Below are 15,128 nucleotides of genomic sequence, written 5' to 3'. Positions count from 1 at the left end.
CAGGGTGAACAGGCTGTAGCTGGGGTGGGTGTCGTCTTTAAGCGTCTCTGGGCTCTGTGCAGACAACTCAGTTCACCGATGTCGCTGATGCTTGGTGGACGGGTGCCAGTGATGTGCTGGGTGGATTTAATCACCAGTTCACCATGAACAAACCATGCCAGTCTGTGATGTTTCCAGTCAGGTAGAAAGCTTTCTGTTGTAAAAGTTGACACGGAATCGGGACAGGAATTTAGCCTTCTAAAGGATAAGTTCACCCACTTTTTTAACTCTTTTTGTTAACCATGAGAGGTTCTCTGTGATGTTGATTCCCGAGGACGAGTCAAAGTGCTTTACAGAGACAGAAATATTTTAAAAGAAGACATTAAAACACTGAGAAATGTGTCAAGATTATAAAAACAAAAAGCAAAATTAAATCACAGTAGAAATATTCAGTGCAGAATAACTCAGCTGCACCAAACACTTGAAAACAAATTCCTTCTTTTCCTTTTTTGTACTTGTTTAGTTGATGGATGGATGTTATATTTATACCTGGCGAGGGCTCTCACGAACATCCCTCTCTCAGCTGCAGGGCTGCTGCTGACTGCAGGTTGAATTCTGCCTTACTGGTCACAGCACACAGAGGGAAACAGATGGGTAATAAGGTCACAGCAGACGTACCTCTCACTAGCACAGACAAATTGCAGACACACCAGCTGTGCTGACTCAGGACAACATTAGCGTCAGGGGAATTGAATTAAGATCTCTTTTTGTAATAAGGAGTTGTTGCTTTGTGTGTTATTTGCCTTGATGGATGTGTAATAAAAAGGCTTAAAGGCCATTAAAATATATCTGGCTGATCAGCTCCTTCATTCTGAACGCTGGTTTTCTTCATAAACACACTATTTTCTGCCTTCTGAGTGTTTTCTCAGTGCCCTGCTCACTGGTTTGAAGTGAATGGGGCCCAGCTGGAATTAAGATTTATCAGTTTTTAAATCCAAATATGAAAATTGTGCAAACCCATACTGCCTTCACTGTATAAGGCATCAGCTATATTTTTGATTAAATCTTCAGTTTTTTTTTTCTCACCTTTTATTCGATTGTTGCTTATTTAGTCCTGATTATCTCAAGTTAGAGAAAATTCCTCAAGGTTTAAAACCTCACATTCTATCACACAAGATTTTTTATTTTTAGCATATTAAGCAGCATGGTAATATCAGTCTGTTTGTCACCACTTTGGTCCAGACATTTTGTACCGACCTTCATTTTCTCCAGAGGATGAAGTTCAGTAATCTTGTTTTTTTCCTCTAGCGCCACAATTAGGTTGACATTTGTGATTCAGAGAGTATTTGAACTGTGAAGTTGTAATTTCCAAAGTTTCAAGTTGGCAATTTGAACTACAACGAGTCCTTGACGTCAGATTTCTGACTCATAAACTTTCACAATCATAATCTGGATGTAAGCACTTGAAAACTTGATCCTTTTTCAAACAAAATCAAATTTGGAAGCAAAGATTTCACACCAAAATCCTTATTTAAACACTCTTTAATTTACAATAATACTGTCCGTGTGTGACAGGTCATTAAATTATTACATATTTTCAAACAAACAGGCACATTAACTTCTGTATTGTGGCTTATTCACCTATATTTTGAAAAAATCTTATTCTGTATCCCTGTAGATTTGATTCAGAGTAAGCACTGCAATAATAACAACACCTTGAACAGTTGGGAACAAAACAAAACTACACATATCTTCAGCCGATATGTCAACCGACATATAAACAGTACACTACCATACAGGTTTGGCAAATAAAAATCAGTGTTCAGTGCATAATGTGCATGGCGTGGGAGAAGTTACATTCATCACCCTGGCGGACTAAAGGTGGCTGCTTCAGTCCTCTGTGTCGGAGCTGTCTGCTGGGTCGGTGTTGTGAGTCAGCATGTAGTTGTCCATGTCGATGGAGGGGCAGTTGTGGATGGAGTAGCGCAGACGCTCGGCGAGGATGGCCTGACTCGTGTACGGGGGCAGGCGGAAAAGGAAGAAGCAGGTCTGGGCTGTCGGGAGGCCGTTGACGGGCTGAAGGAAACGAGAAGGGAAGCAAAAGTTTATTGTTTGTGCTTATAGTGAGAACAGGCTTGTTCATTTGTTACAGTGTCCTCACCCTGTCAACCTTGATGATTTGGAACTTCTGCGTGATATCAGCTGGGTTGGAAGGCAACCTGGACCGGCCAGAGACGAACCGCAGGAAAAGCACCCGCTCCTCATTGGTGAACTCCTCCAGGCTCTGCCAAAACCAGCCAATGAGCTGGTGGCTCTCGGTGATGTCACGGTAACGCACCAGCTTCTTCAGCATCTCGACGGAGACCTCCGGCAGCCCACAGACCAGCTGCTCCAGCTGCTGTGCTGTCAGCAGGGAGAGGAGGGGCACGGGGATGATGGTGGACATGCCCTCTCTGACTGCTGCCACCTGGACACAAGAGAACAACGTCAGCTTTGATACTTCTGAGGACGAGATAAAGGGAACAACAACAGGAGAACAAACAGGCTGTCTAGTGAGCACTAATGGAAACTGGTGGGCAGACTGGGTGTTTAATATGGATGAAGAGTTTCAGTGGAGAGAAATCCACACCAAAGTACAATAAAATTGCCTGCGTGGGTCAAGTCTGGTGAATTTAGTTGTTTTTTTTAAAACCCAGCCACTTTACAGTCTCATCTTTATGCCTTGAAAAGAAGACATTAGACTTTTACTATTTCCATCTGTTGTTTACTTTCTCAATGAATCATTTGGACTATAAAATGTCAGAAAATAATAAAAAAAATGTCAGCATGACATTCACATCTCTTGCTTTAAAAAGGACTCAAATTAGTTGTTGTCAGCCTCTTCATATGAAACTGAATACTTCAGGTTTTGGACTGGCAGAACGAGATTATTTCAGACGTCCCCATGGACTTTGAGAAACTAGGATGGACATTTAACACTAATTTCTTACATTTTAATGATTAGTTGATTAATCTAGACAATAATCAGCAGATTAATCACTGAAAATAACCGGGAGGTACATCCCTAATAATGCAGCTTGTGAAAAAACGTTTTAGCTTTGGTCCGGGAGTGACTTTTTGACTGTGTTCAGTTTGCTAATAGAGAATTTAATGTTCTTTCCTCGAGATCCTGTCACAGCTGGTGTAATGACAGACTGCCTGCTTTCCTAAAGACTGCTCGACGGGGGCCAAACGAGAGCTAATGACACATGAAATAGACTTATTCCTCTGGTGTATCCTAAAGAAATCAGTATTCTCTGGTGTTTAAATGTGTAGCTGTTTGCAGGCTCGACAGCCCTGCTGAATAAACCCAAATCAATTCTCCAACAGTTCAAACCTGTGAATCCATTTCATGCAGCCTGTAGTCCAGTGCTCGCTCCACATATTCATTTCGGTTGGCAAAGGTCAGGAAGAGGTTTTGCCCTCCGGGGACCACAGGTACGAGCCTTCCATCTGCACTGTGGGCCATGAAGGAATCCAGGGGGATCATCTTCAGAGGCAGGTGAAGGAAAAGGAGAAAGAGAAAGGAACAGTAGTTAAACATCTTTCAGGCTAGAAAGTGGAAGATCTTTTGTCATCACTGAACTCTTTGCACAGCATCTCACCACATGGAAATTATCCTCTGTGATTCCACTGTTTTCCAGGTGAAGGATGCCTTGGAGGGTGCGGTAGGTGAGCAGGTCCACCTCCTCCAGGTCAGGCCCTCCCAGTGGCATCGAGCAGAGCTGTTTCCACACCCACGGAGCCAGATGCAGGTCCAGAGGCTTCTTGGTGCGGATGGCCACCGCCATGAGGATGCCAAGGAAGCGAAACTGGACCATGTGATCCTCTGAGAATGCAGCTGGGTTCAACAGAAACCTGTGAGCAATGTGAGAGGGAAAGATCGTTTTTAGAAAATTTGAAATATTACTTTCAGGATAATGTTTGGTGATCAAAAGATGACTACAAAATGTGCACCTGTCAGTGTTACTGCCCACATCTGCAAAGCTGTTGGGAGTATGAATCAGAAGATCCACCACACCAGACTGCAACTCCTGACAAAAGATTTTTTAAAATTTACAAAAAGCATACAAAAGAATAGAGAATATTTTATAGAATATCGCAGGCAGCATTATTTCTATCTCCTTTGCTCCTGGAGACCTTCTCTGTGTGCTCTCCATCCTACCTGGCACATCTCTGTGATGGTGTCATCAAACACTCCTCCGGCATCGTCAGCTCCCTCTCCGACGAGCTTGACCTTCCAGGCTCGTGATGGAAGCCGCAGCTCCAGAGGATTCAGGCTCACCACTTGCTTTGCGATCTGCACAAAGATGGGTTTGCTCGAACGCCCTCTGTGGGAGTGAAAAAGTTTTGATGAACATATACTAACAGATATAAAACTAAGAGAAAGTCTTCATGAACAAACAGTAGAAAGAAAGTCTTGCAAAAGAAACAACCACAGTGCTAGATTCTACCAAAACCTCATGGTCGTTCTCACCTTGTGGAGATCCGTTTCACTGTGATCTGCGGCCCGTACGTTTTGCCCTGGGTCATTGTTCTTCCAATGGAGCGCACCAGAGGCAGAGTGTTGACCTTGGGTGACAGGAGGCCCCGCAGCTCACCTCGGATGATGGCGGTCGTACCTGAACTATAGCGTGAAGTGGACACCTGGATAGAGAGAAGGACGGGGAATAAAAATAGGTGGAGGTGAATGAGGCATCACTATGAAAAATAATAGTTAGGGAGAGAAAAGACTAACTTACTATCTAAGCAGCAGGTGCACGATTTATTATTAGGAATTCAGTTATTTTTCTCTAACATTTACTCTTTTAAAGGGTAACTCCGGGCATTTTGTGTCTAAGTGACCAACAGAGACAACAATTTTTGAAATTGGTCCAGTATTGAACGTGAGTGTTGCAACAAGCAGCCACGAAACCAGCTGCAATTTAATCCTTGTGGGCAATCGCGCAACACTATTTACAGCGTTACATGTAAAAATATCAGGAGAGGAGCGAGAGAGAGGGCACATATAAGAGAAGAAGAGGGGGAAACAGCATGAAGTGCAGTGCTGGAACAGTGGATGTAAACCAAGATAGTTTTGGTCAGTTTTGTTTTGTTTATCGGACAGGTTTGAATAAATAAAACCCTTAAATTACAGTTTTTTTAAATGGAAGCTGGTGGCTTTTCGAAGCGGCTGTTTCTGGTTGAACAAAAAGATCTAACTCTTTATCAGAAAGGTCTTTCTCTGTAGGGATCCTTTTCATAATGTAGCCAGACACTTAGAATAACAATCTGCGTCTGTCAGTGGCAAGAACAAGCATTTTAAATGGATGTACTCTGAAGATGCAACATCGCCCACAGGGTTTTAATTGCAGCTTGTTTCATAGCTGCTGGCTGCAGCACTCTCGCTCAGTACTGATCAGTACCTCAACTTAGATTAACACATTAACAATCTCATTCAAACCTGTTCTTTACAAATCAGAGATGGTGCCAAAGTCAAATGTTAATGGTTCCACCGTCCAGGTTTTTTTTTTTAAACAAAGGGAGGTCATGCTTTTTACGGTTTCAGGAACAAATTTCCCCTAATTATCACATCTGCATCTGGATAATGTCTACTCAAATGTTGTTTGAGATTTCGATTTCATTAAGCACCGTGTAACTCTAGTTTCAAAGTTTTAACATATTTAAAAGGGTATAAAATTGGATCATTGATTACCGGATTCTTGGGGTCCAGGTTGAGCAGCCTCCAGGACTTGTACATGAGATCAGAAAAGTTGTAGAGTACCCTGAGGCGCATGCTGAGGACACCAGGGCTGCAGTCTTTCAGAGTGTTGTACTGGGGAGGGACTGACTGGGGAAGGCCTAACTGGAAATTTCCAGGGCCACCTGCAGATCAAGATAACAAATTAGTTTCTTTTTAATGGCTTATACGCACAAAGAGCATCTGCACGTGTACAAGTCCTGTAGGACCGTGTGAATACCTGAGATTTTCATCGAGGTAGAGGGGGTGGTCCACGCAGAACTGTGGCAGCGGCCAGCAGAGATCTGTCTGATGTTCTTCCCCTGGAGGGCTGTTATGAGCGTGGGCTCCTTCACTTGGTTTGAGTGTCCAAGGCCAAGCTAGAACACAAAAACACAAAAGACAACAACACAGGCTTTAGAGTGCTTCTGATGTGCACTGAAAGCAAACTACAGATTGTCAAGGTGTATAAAACAAAGGTGGTTGGTTACCTGTCCCTCACTGTTGCAGCCCCAGGCGTAGACGTCTCCAGTGGAGGACAGAGCGAGCACATGCTCACAGCCCACTGCAACGTCTTCGATGAAGAACCCCTCCAGAGACGGCACCACCTGGGGGCAGGATCTATTCTTCAGCATGGAGTCCGGCAGGCCGATCAGGCGCTCTGAAGGATGAACAGAAGGAAGTAAGAGAGTAATAAATGCTAAAGATGTTTTAAAAAAGTAAATAGGGACAGAGTATAACAACAATATTTTAATTAATAATGCAGACATTCTCATGATCCACTTTCACAGTAAACTCTACCTTGTCCAAATGTGTAAACATGTCCGTCACAAGCCAGCGCCACAGAGAACTGTGTCCCACAACAGACCTTCTTTATTCCCTTGTTGCAAAGCTGCTCCACTTTCTGAAAATAGGCCACAGATAATATTTCATCAATAATACATTTATAAAAGCACTTATTCAAATTAATATATAATACTTCAACAATTGAGGTAGTAAAAATCATGACTTTGGTATTCCTCATTCCATTCTCTATTGAGGCAACCAGGCAAACAGAATAATGTCCTCTTTTTTTGTCTTTTGAGGATTCCTAATTTTGAGTCTTTGTCACCGTTAACTCACCTGAGGATAGTATTTCGCTGTAGAGGAACCAGTTCCCAATTTGCCATAATCCCCATCTCCAAATGCCCACACAACCATCCCATCAAGGGAGAGCACCAGGGTGTGGTTGAGACCACATGACACCTGAAAAGGGTAAAAAAGTTAGAAATAATTAATCCTACCTCGCTGTGGAGCCTCTATCACGTTCTGAGTTTAAGAGTGAAAACAAACATTTCTCACCTGGCCCACATGATATCCCTCAAGGGCAGCCACCCTCTCAGGCAGCATCTTGTTGGACGTTGACCTTTGACCCAGACGACCAGATTCACCGCTGCCAAAGGTGAACAGCTTCCCATCTGCTGTTACCACAGCTGAGTGCCGGAAACCACAAGCAAGCTGGGAAAACAAACAAAAGCCATACGAAGCTGTCAGAAAACATCGAGTTACATTGATGTGTCGGTGTCTGATACTTTATTGGTCTCTTTGACATGTTGCTTGCTGATTTTAAATAATGTGTTTTTTACAAGCTTGTTACAAAATGTGAGATATTGAAGACAGCTCATATAGGAGCCAATTGTTTGAGTTGCTACTGTGTCTCAATCATCCTTCCTTTAGAAATGCACTGAAGGAATAAAGGATCAACAGCAGCTGCTTCATCCTGCCAGTTGAATAACACTAACAACTTTTTAATGCTTTTAACAACTCAGAATAAAAGTACAAAACTACCTCCTGGACCTCAAGACAAGTTTATCTCTACCTGAACAACATCTTCTCCTTGTAAGGCCTCTATCTGTTTGGGTCTCCTCTGTCTTTCACTGTTGCCGTGACCCAGTTTCCCAAAATCTCCGTCTCCCCAACTGAACACCTCCCCAGTCTCAGTCAGAGCCATGGAGTGTCCGTCGGATCCGCAGGACGTCACCAGGTGAGTCACCACATATCCTGCCGACAGATGAAAGAGGCAGTGAAGCTTAACTTCACAAACAAGCGAAAAATGATTATTTTTTTCTCTTTCTGTTGCGGATAAATGAATTGTTTGAGGCAAGGGTGAAAATTCGTCACAGCATAAAAATTCATAACAGCTCAGACATGTTTTCGTCGGCTCTGGATGAATGTTGTACCTTGAAAAGCAGAGATAATAGTGGGGACATAGAGATCATCTGAATTCCCTTGGCCCAGTCTGCCATATTGTCCTTCTCCTACAGCCAGTACTGTCCCATTGGACTGGACCAGGAAGGAACAGTTCTGCCCACAAACAACCTGAATGACAATGAAAACACCCACAAGGCAAAGGAAAATGAGAAAACGGTTGCACTCAAGGGCAAAGACTGCCTCCCTCCTAAATGAATAAAGCCACTACCTGTTGTGTTTGTAACAGAGAGGGTGCAAGAGTGGGAATCATGAGGTTGGTTCCCATTCCTGCCAACTGTCCGTAACGTCCGTTCCCCCACAGGTACACCTCACTCTTCCCACCTTGTTGCCAGTCCTAAAGAAACACAGAAGGTCAAATACAAGTAACAATCTATTAGAAACACACTACCTTTAAAAAAAACATACAATTTCTCATGCAGACAGAAGTAATTTTTCATAAGATGTGATGTATTTGCTGACATTTTCTAAATTTTATGTTGTATCCTGAATTTGAAGAAATTCCCTCAAGGCGGAAAATGTTGATATTGATACTGCCTCATCCTCTTTTATGCCTTTGCACTTCCTGCATTTCATTGCAGCTATTAGCTATGGTGGCTTCAAGACACAGTTGGTTAGCATAATGTACACAACTTCCCATGTCGTAACCACAAGGCCCCATGTTCCATTTGAAGTTGTAAAAAAGGCTGTACTGTTAGACGGCTGAGCTGTTACCTCTGGTCTGGAGGTGGCCCATGACATCAGCTGTTCATCCATCTTGAAGCTCCACTTACTGTTATCCTAGAAGACAGAGAAGTGTCTCAATAGATGCCTAAATTAAAAACATATACATATCCTAAACAAACAATAGCACAAAGATGGATTGTCATCACATACCAGTGCCTTGGTGATTTCCGTTTCATCCACCTCCTGAAAGTCTGAAATAATGAAGGACTCTGGGAAGGCCGTACCACTGGCGATAGCCTCAGCACTGCGGACAGTTGTGGCGTAAGTGGCCAGCCAGCTCCACTCTGACGGGCAGGAGTGGGCATCGGGACAGATGTGGTGTGGGGGGCGTGGGAAACGGCACAGATGCTTCTCCAAGGACAGGCCGACGGACAGGGAGGACAGACTCTGCAGGAAGGCACTATGAACGAGCTGGTCACCGGCCGCAACATGGCTCTGCATTAAAGATTTAAAAACAATCAAAGTCTCAGGAGAGCCTGACAGAACAACACACAAAGCAATTTTAAAACTTAGTTTCAGTAATGACCCGCTCATAGTTGTACTGGTCCTGCAACAGCAAGGGCAGCCTCTCCAGGAAGACAGCCAAACAAGGTGCCCGATTTAGACCGAGGATGTTCTGGCTTCTGAGGACCATACGGCAGGAAGCCAGCATGTGATTCTGGCTGATCCAGTCTGGGGTGCAGCAGATTAACAAAACATCCTGGGAAAGAAACAATGAGAGAACAGAACTGTTCAGTGACATAAGCAAAAATGTGGGTACTTTACTTATCAGATCAAATGGAAATAAAAAGATAAGTAATGAATAAATAAACAGCACAGAAGCGTATGACTAGTATGACTGATTTTCAGGATTTTTTTTTCAAGAAATGAGCTTCTTTTCATTCTTGTCTAAAGTAATATTATTATTGAAAGCACAGATCTGAGAGTTGTATGGTATTTCCCAAAATGTCAAACTAATCCATTAATGTTTGATGGAAGTTAAAGCTCGCTGTGATCCAAATTACCTTTGACCTTCCAAAGCAGGCAGCCACACCCAAGTTTGGTATCCAGGTAGTATTGACAACTGAACCCAAACCTGTAACAGTCTGTGCGACTGAACCATCCTGCAAGATGAAAATTAAATTAGACGGATTTATATCAGAGTTACGCACAAGAACATTTTAACTGACTGGTACTGTTGGTTGGGAAGGGGAAGCAACAGTGAATGTTGTGTGCTGACCTGTAAGGACCAGATGTTGAGCAATCCCCCAATCCCTCCAGAGACCAGAGCCAGTCCACTGGAGCAAAATGAGAGGGACTTCACTGCTGTGATGTGGCCGTGAAGTACAAACACACACTTTGCACTCTCCTGCTGCAGAAAGAAACAGAACTAGTTGATTACATGAGCTGAAACCAGAGGCACAACTTGCCAAAATCAAATGAAACGAACGGATTAATAGATTTCGTTATGACAAAATTTTCGAGATATCAGTAGAACCAGGCCTGCAGATCCAAACAGACCTTGACATCAGAGCTCTTATCCTGGCTCAGGGGGCTGTTCAAAATGTTGGGCAGAGATACAACAGTGCCACCCTGTGGCAGCGTCCAGACATGAACAGAGCCATTCTGACAACCTCTAAAGAAAGATGGAGAGAATTTAATGAGTCTTGAAAAAAAACATATAAATAAAGGAACTTCAAATTAAAGTATCAGAAAACAGCAGTCATCTTCCTCTTTGTATTGCAGAAGTGTTTGATGTCAAGGAGGAGATGAGGTTATGTAAACTCACGCAGCCAACATGAGTCTGGGATCAGGTGCTCTGCCGGCGAGTGGGCACCATTCGGCGACGTTAACAGTGCTGTTGTGAATGAGGGTGTGGAGTGTCACCCAGATGCCCGAAGAGCGTCCCAGTATTTTCACAACCTCTGACCTCCCCAAGCAGAGCAGCAAGTGCCCTGTGGGGTCCCATTTTAGGGAGCTCACAGCGTCCTGTACAGAGAAGGCAGTAAGGGTGGAGTAGTAGATAAGAAAAGTCCCATATGTAGACTGACAAGGGTATGAAATGCATAAAATTGTGTTTTTTTCCTTAAGTTCTTCAGCATACTGCTATTACAATGTGTGGAGTGCATTTTGAAAACAAACCTGGAAGACACACAGCACTACAGGCTGCTCATTCTCATATGTCTCAGTCGAGGCCAAGAGGATCTTTCCATCAGGATAGCCCGCTGCAAAAGGCTTGTCCTCACTGTGCCAGGCGACACACTGGGGAGCTAGGAGAGATCAGAGGAGAACAGTCTCAAAAACAGATGGTTCAATATTCTGAAAAATAGACTTAATTTGCTTTCTTGCTGAGAGTCAGATGAGAAGGTCAACGCTGCTCTCCCATCTGAACGCTAAAAATATGAAGCTACAGCAAGCGGGCGGTTAGGTTAGCTTACCATACTGAACCGAGAAAGACTAAAAAGCTTAAACTCCAGGGAGTCACGACAATTAGCTAAAAGAGAATAGCGGCAACATTACATATAATGAGGCAAATAATTAGGATACGATCCTGCTCATGCACACTGAGAGCCTATAATCAATCTAACTTGCAAGTGAGAATATCTGGTGGTACTTTTTATGAGAAATACTTCATCTCCTTACCCTCGCTCCTGCGGCAGTGGGTGAGTTCGGTGCTCTTAACGTGCAGGTCGATTTCCTGCATTGTGACCTGCAGCCAGCAGAGGGAGCCATCCAGCCGTCCCACCAACAGGCTCTCAGCAGGTCTGTTCTTGCACGGCACTGACTGGTCAAGAACCCACAAGCTGAAGGCCTGAGCCCAGCAGAGGGCTGTGACCCGAGACAACTGAGCCTCCACATGACAGTGAGACCCTGTAAAGTCACAGTAATTAAGATTAGTTTCAACAATTTGAATATTTCTAAGCACCATACAACTCCCCTTCTAATCAAATCCGGTGTTTTTATTGTTCTTGCTCTTATTACTAAGTCTTCTTTTGTGGTTTGCTTTTGTAGTTTTGTTCTATGTATTTCTGTGCCTGCACTTATTCTGTTTTATAATGTCTTTCTTGTGCTTTTGCCTGTGTAATCTGTAAAGCCCTTTGGGTATGAAATGCGCTATATAAATACATTTGCTTTGCCTTATTTTACACTCATTAACAGCATTAACAGGAGGTATAATTTATCTGTATTTGCTATAACATTCTGTTGTTACAGTGCATTCACATTTACAGCTGTAACAAGAAAATGGATCAGGGAGAATATGTTTTTTCATAGTAGTTGACACTAGACTAGTAAAGATGCAAAATGCCAGATTTACCTCTGATGTTCATGATGTTTATGTGTTTGTTCTCTGGGGCAGCCAAAAAGTTTCCCCCTGTGCTCCAGTACACAGGAGACATGTGGTGAAATCTACCAGCCCTCTCACTGCTTGATCTGTCTGTCTTACTACAGAGGGAGAGAGTCAGAGGAAGGAGAAGTTAAAACATAATAAACACCAGTTCTTTAATAGTGTGGATATAATATCTTCAGAAATATCTAGGTCTGTTGCTTCATCGTCAGAAACCCGGAAACTTTCTGTTAACCTTTCATATTTTGCAATTAAGGATAAAACTGTGTACAACTACTGTACACAAGACTTTCTAAATCAAATATTCTCAGGCATAACATATGGATAAAATTAACGTTTTGGCAGTGAGTCACTAACCTTGCCTTATACCACAGTGTCACATCAACTTTTAAACAGTTATTATGAACTCAAGCACAGCAGGCATGATGGGCAAACGATCAACAACAATGAATAGTAAAAGCCTCACTGAACAAAACACAACAGAAACAAGCAGACGTAACCTGGTAATACAGGAGAAGGTGGTCTGTAACTCCACAGCGTTCTGGCTGATGCTCCATAGTTGCACCACCTTGTCCTGAGAGCACGTAGCCAGCAGATTCTGATCGCTGTTCCAGGAGCAGCTGGTCACCTGAACATGACAGAAAAAATGGGAAACTTCTTTTAACTTCACCTCTCACGATAGGGTGTGAAATACCAGACCTCACCCAGCTTTGCTGGATGTTTTACAGGCATTATTTTATTTTTCCACTGCTAACTGCTGCACACAGTAATGGTTAGAGCTGCGATTAAAATTCTTTGTACTGTCAAAGCTAAATTTCAAATTGCTGTACCACTGTTTTTGGGGGAAAAAATAACATTAAAATTGTTCACGTGGATAATGTATGGCCCTGGTTTTAAGATATTTGAGTTACAAACGAGATGTTTTTGGTTTATTTTCTTACAAAAAAAATTAAATCTGTTGTGAGAACAAAGGAAAACTGTTTGGTCGATGAGGTTACAGCAAAAAGGATAAACGAAACAAACCACTGCAGGTTACACAACAGATGAGTCCCTCACCTTGTTGTAATGTCCCTCCAGCCTTTTGAGAGGACATTTGCGCAAATCTCCCGCCAGGTCGCTGTAGGTCTGGGGCCGATTGGGAGTGTCCCTTCCTGTGGCAGCCAAGGCCTGCACCAGCTGCTGTGCTGCCCACTGGCGGTGTTTACTGGTCAGCCTGGCAGACAGGACACATGCTGCCAACGCATTAGCCAGCTCAAGGGGACCCACTCTGGAACTCAGGTGGGGTAAAGGGGAAGGAGGCAAGGATGAAGAGGACACCCCTTTGTTTCCTGAATCTAGGTCAAACAGAAACATATGCAGAGGAGAGCTTCTATGAACAACAAAATCAGGAGACTTCAAACACTAATGAATCATTACACCTAACGACACAACTACTTAACAAACAACTTTCCCTTACCATTAGCCTCGTGTTCAGCTCGGTCTGAGCTGTACCAGTGAAGGCCCTTCTCAGTGAGCAGGGACACCAGACTTTGTGTGACCAGGAATGTGGGGGGCGTCTGATCAATGTAGTCCTTCTGATGCTGTGCTGCCTGGGCGGTTAGGTTGGAGTTTAGACATCCTCTCTGCTGGGGGTCACTGATCGCTCCGATGTTCACTCCTGTAGCTGCTGCCATTAAGTCCTGTAAGCAGTAATATTGGATACAGATTTCATTTTTAGACTTTGCAACAATTTGCTAGCAGTTACAGTTGTTCACTGTTCAATATTTCTTTAAAACCAGGATATTAACATGTTACAGTCCACAATGTTTTATCAGTAACGCCGTAATCAATTCAGACATATATATCAAAATATACCAATACAAAAAATGAAGTGTAATTGAGTGTTGTATATTAAAAACATCTCACATTAATTGTTTTCAAAAACAAATGTGATACAAAAATGATATACTGTATTTCCTCAAATAAGAGCTGAGTCTCTAATAATGGCCTGAGGGTGTCTGACTTAATAATATTGCATTTCTGTTGCTGCAGGTGTATTTGTGTTAATGTCCAGGCCAAAATATATTTTGTAGTAACTTCAATAGGGAAGAGAGGACCAGATTTGGAAATAAAGATGCTTCAAAGTAAACTATGACCAAAGATACTTAATCCTGCTTCCAATAAAGCCCCAGCACCCCTGCAGCTGAGGTAAATAAATGCCATGGTCACTCTTTCAGGAAATATGGTAGTAATAGTTATTGTAATGTATTTACAATGACTGGGTCGACCGAAGAAAACTGACCTGAGTGCATATCTCCACTAGCTGTCTGTAAGCAGCAGGGCTGTGGGACACCACACTGCCGATGGCTGAGGAGAGGAAGCTGAGACAGGTGGAGTTGCTGCGCTCTGCCGCCATCCCCTTCACACCTGGCTGTCTCTCCACACATGTGTGAGCCCTGCCCCCTGCTGCTAGAGTCATTAAACGAACCAGGATGCGGATATCTGCCAGACCCAAAGACTCGAGTCCGTTGGACTGGCTGCACACTGTTGCACTGAAGAGGAAGAAAAAAGGAGACTCGTGACACCAGAATGAACTGATGAAAAAAAATAAATCAACAAGACTTTATTCTGAACAAACAAACCTGGAGGCAGTCTGAGACAGTGCTCTCATCACCATGCTGTAAGCTAGCAGAATCTGGGCTGTGGAGGTGACTCTTCTTAAAGCTTTAAGTCTATCATGAGAGTCCCTCAGTGATACCGCCTGCTGTCCGAGGCTCAGAGATGTCTTCTGCTCAACGAGGGCGTTCCCTAGTGAGGAAAAACACATATCGAATGTCATCTATTATGCTTTTACGTATTCGATTACATCTCACAAAACTCACAGTTTTAATGCAAGCCACGCTTATCCATCTGGTGTGGGCATGCAAAGAAGTCAAAACACTGGATCCAATGGGACAACTGGGAGTACTGTGTATGTGTGCTTCAGATGCCAAGCTATGATAGATGAGTGATGAGTCACTGCGCTTGGCCGTGGTTGGATCCTCCAGCTGCCAACGAGTACAGAGGGAACGTGGGTGTATGTTACAACAAGCGGGCTAAATCTTTCAGCAGAGA

The 15,128-nt window shown here is 43.3% G+C and overlaps 1 protein-coding gene across 13 annotated transcripts in view; it reads right to left on the bottom strand.

Annotated features, from left to right (window-relative positions):
* Window positions 1–1,503: 1,503 nt before the first annotated feature.
* The window catches only part of LOC311275482 (putative E3 ubiquitin-protein ligase HERC1), a 42,634-nt gene continuing 29,009 nt past the window's right edge, over window positions 1,504–15,128 (bottom strand). For 7 of the 13 annotated variants that reach the window (XM_084384076.1, XM_084384074.1, XM_084384071.1 and 4 more), the window contains 31 exons: window positions 14,657–14,822; window positions 14,317–14,566; window positions 13,492–13,714; window positions 13,092–13,369; window positions 12,536–12,663; window positions 12,006–12,133; window positions 11,333–11,560; window positions 10,832–10,959; window positions 10,479–10,678; window positions 10,211–10,325; window positions 9,930–10,061; window positions 9,715–9,813; window positions 9,237–9,410; window positions 8,861–9,145; window positions 8,699–8,764; window positions 8,196–8,321; window positions 7,957–8,095; window positions 7,596–7,810; window positions 7,079–7,234; window positions 6,860–6,982; window positions 6,539–6,641; window positions 6,229–6,398; window positions 5,979–6,117; window positions 5,714–5,883; window positions 4,496–4,665; window positions 4,184–4,349; window positions 3,976–4,052; window positions 3,624–3,876; window positions 3,356–3,508; window positions 2,141–2,446; window positions 1,504–2,055 (listed from right to left, as the gene is read on the bottom strand). In XM_084384076.1, coding sequence (XP_084240202.1) covers window positions 1,870–2,055; window positions 2,141–2,446; window positions 3,356–3,508; window positions 3,624–3,876; window positions 3,976–4,052; window positions 4,184–4,349; window positions 4,496–4,665; window positions 5,714–5,883; window positions 5,979–6,117; window positions 6,229–6,398; window positions 6,539–6,641; window positions 6,860–6,982; window positions 7,079–7,234; window positions 7,596–7,810; window positions 7,957–8,095; window positions 8,196–8,321; window positions 8,699–8,764; window positions 8,861–9,145; window positions 9,237–9,410; window positions 9,715–9,813; window positions 9,930–10,061; window positions 10,211–10,325; window positions 10,479–10,678; window positions 10,832–10,959; window positions 11,333–11,560; window positions 12,006–12,133; window positions 12,536–12,663; window positions 13,092–13,369; window positions 13,492–13,714; window positions 14,317–14,566; window positions 14,657–14,822 — 5,252 coding nt within the window. In that variant the 3' untranslated portion in view covers window positions 1,504–1,869. The remainder of the gene's footprint in view (window positions 2,056–2,140; window positions 2,447–3,355; window positions 3,509–3,623; window positions 3,877–3,975; window positions 4,053–4,183; window positions 4,350–4,495; window positions 4,666–5,713; window positions 5,884–5,978; window positions 6,118–6,228; window positions 6,399–6,538; window positions 6,642–6,859; window positions 6,983–7,078; window positions 7,235–7,595; window positions 7,811–7,956; window positions 8,096–8,195; window positions 8,322–8,698; window positions 8,765–8,860; window positions 9,146–9,236; window positions 9,411–9,714; window positions 9,814–9,929; window positions 10,062–10,210; window positions 10,326–10,478; window positions 10,679–10,831; window positions 10,960–11,332; window positions 11,561–12,005; window positions 12,134–12,535; window positions 12,664–13,091; window positions 13,370–13,491; window positions 13,715–14,316; window positions 14,567–14,656; window positions 14,823–15,128) is intronic. The other 6 variants (XM_084384080.1, XM_084384083.1, XM_084384075.1 and 3 more) reach the window with 3 other exon arrangements.

This window comes from Pagrus pagrus (genome assembly GCF_965226575.1).
Source record: "Pagrus pagrus genome assembly, chromosome: 19".
In the NCBI taxonomy this organism is placed as follows: domain Eukaryota; kingdom Metazoa; phylum Chordata; class Actinopteri; order Spariformes; family Sparidae; genus Pagrus; species Pagrus pagrus.
The sequence above is the reverse complement of the archived record's forward strand: the minus strand, read 5'-3'. Positions and strand labels throughout refer to the sequence as shown.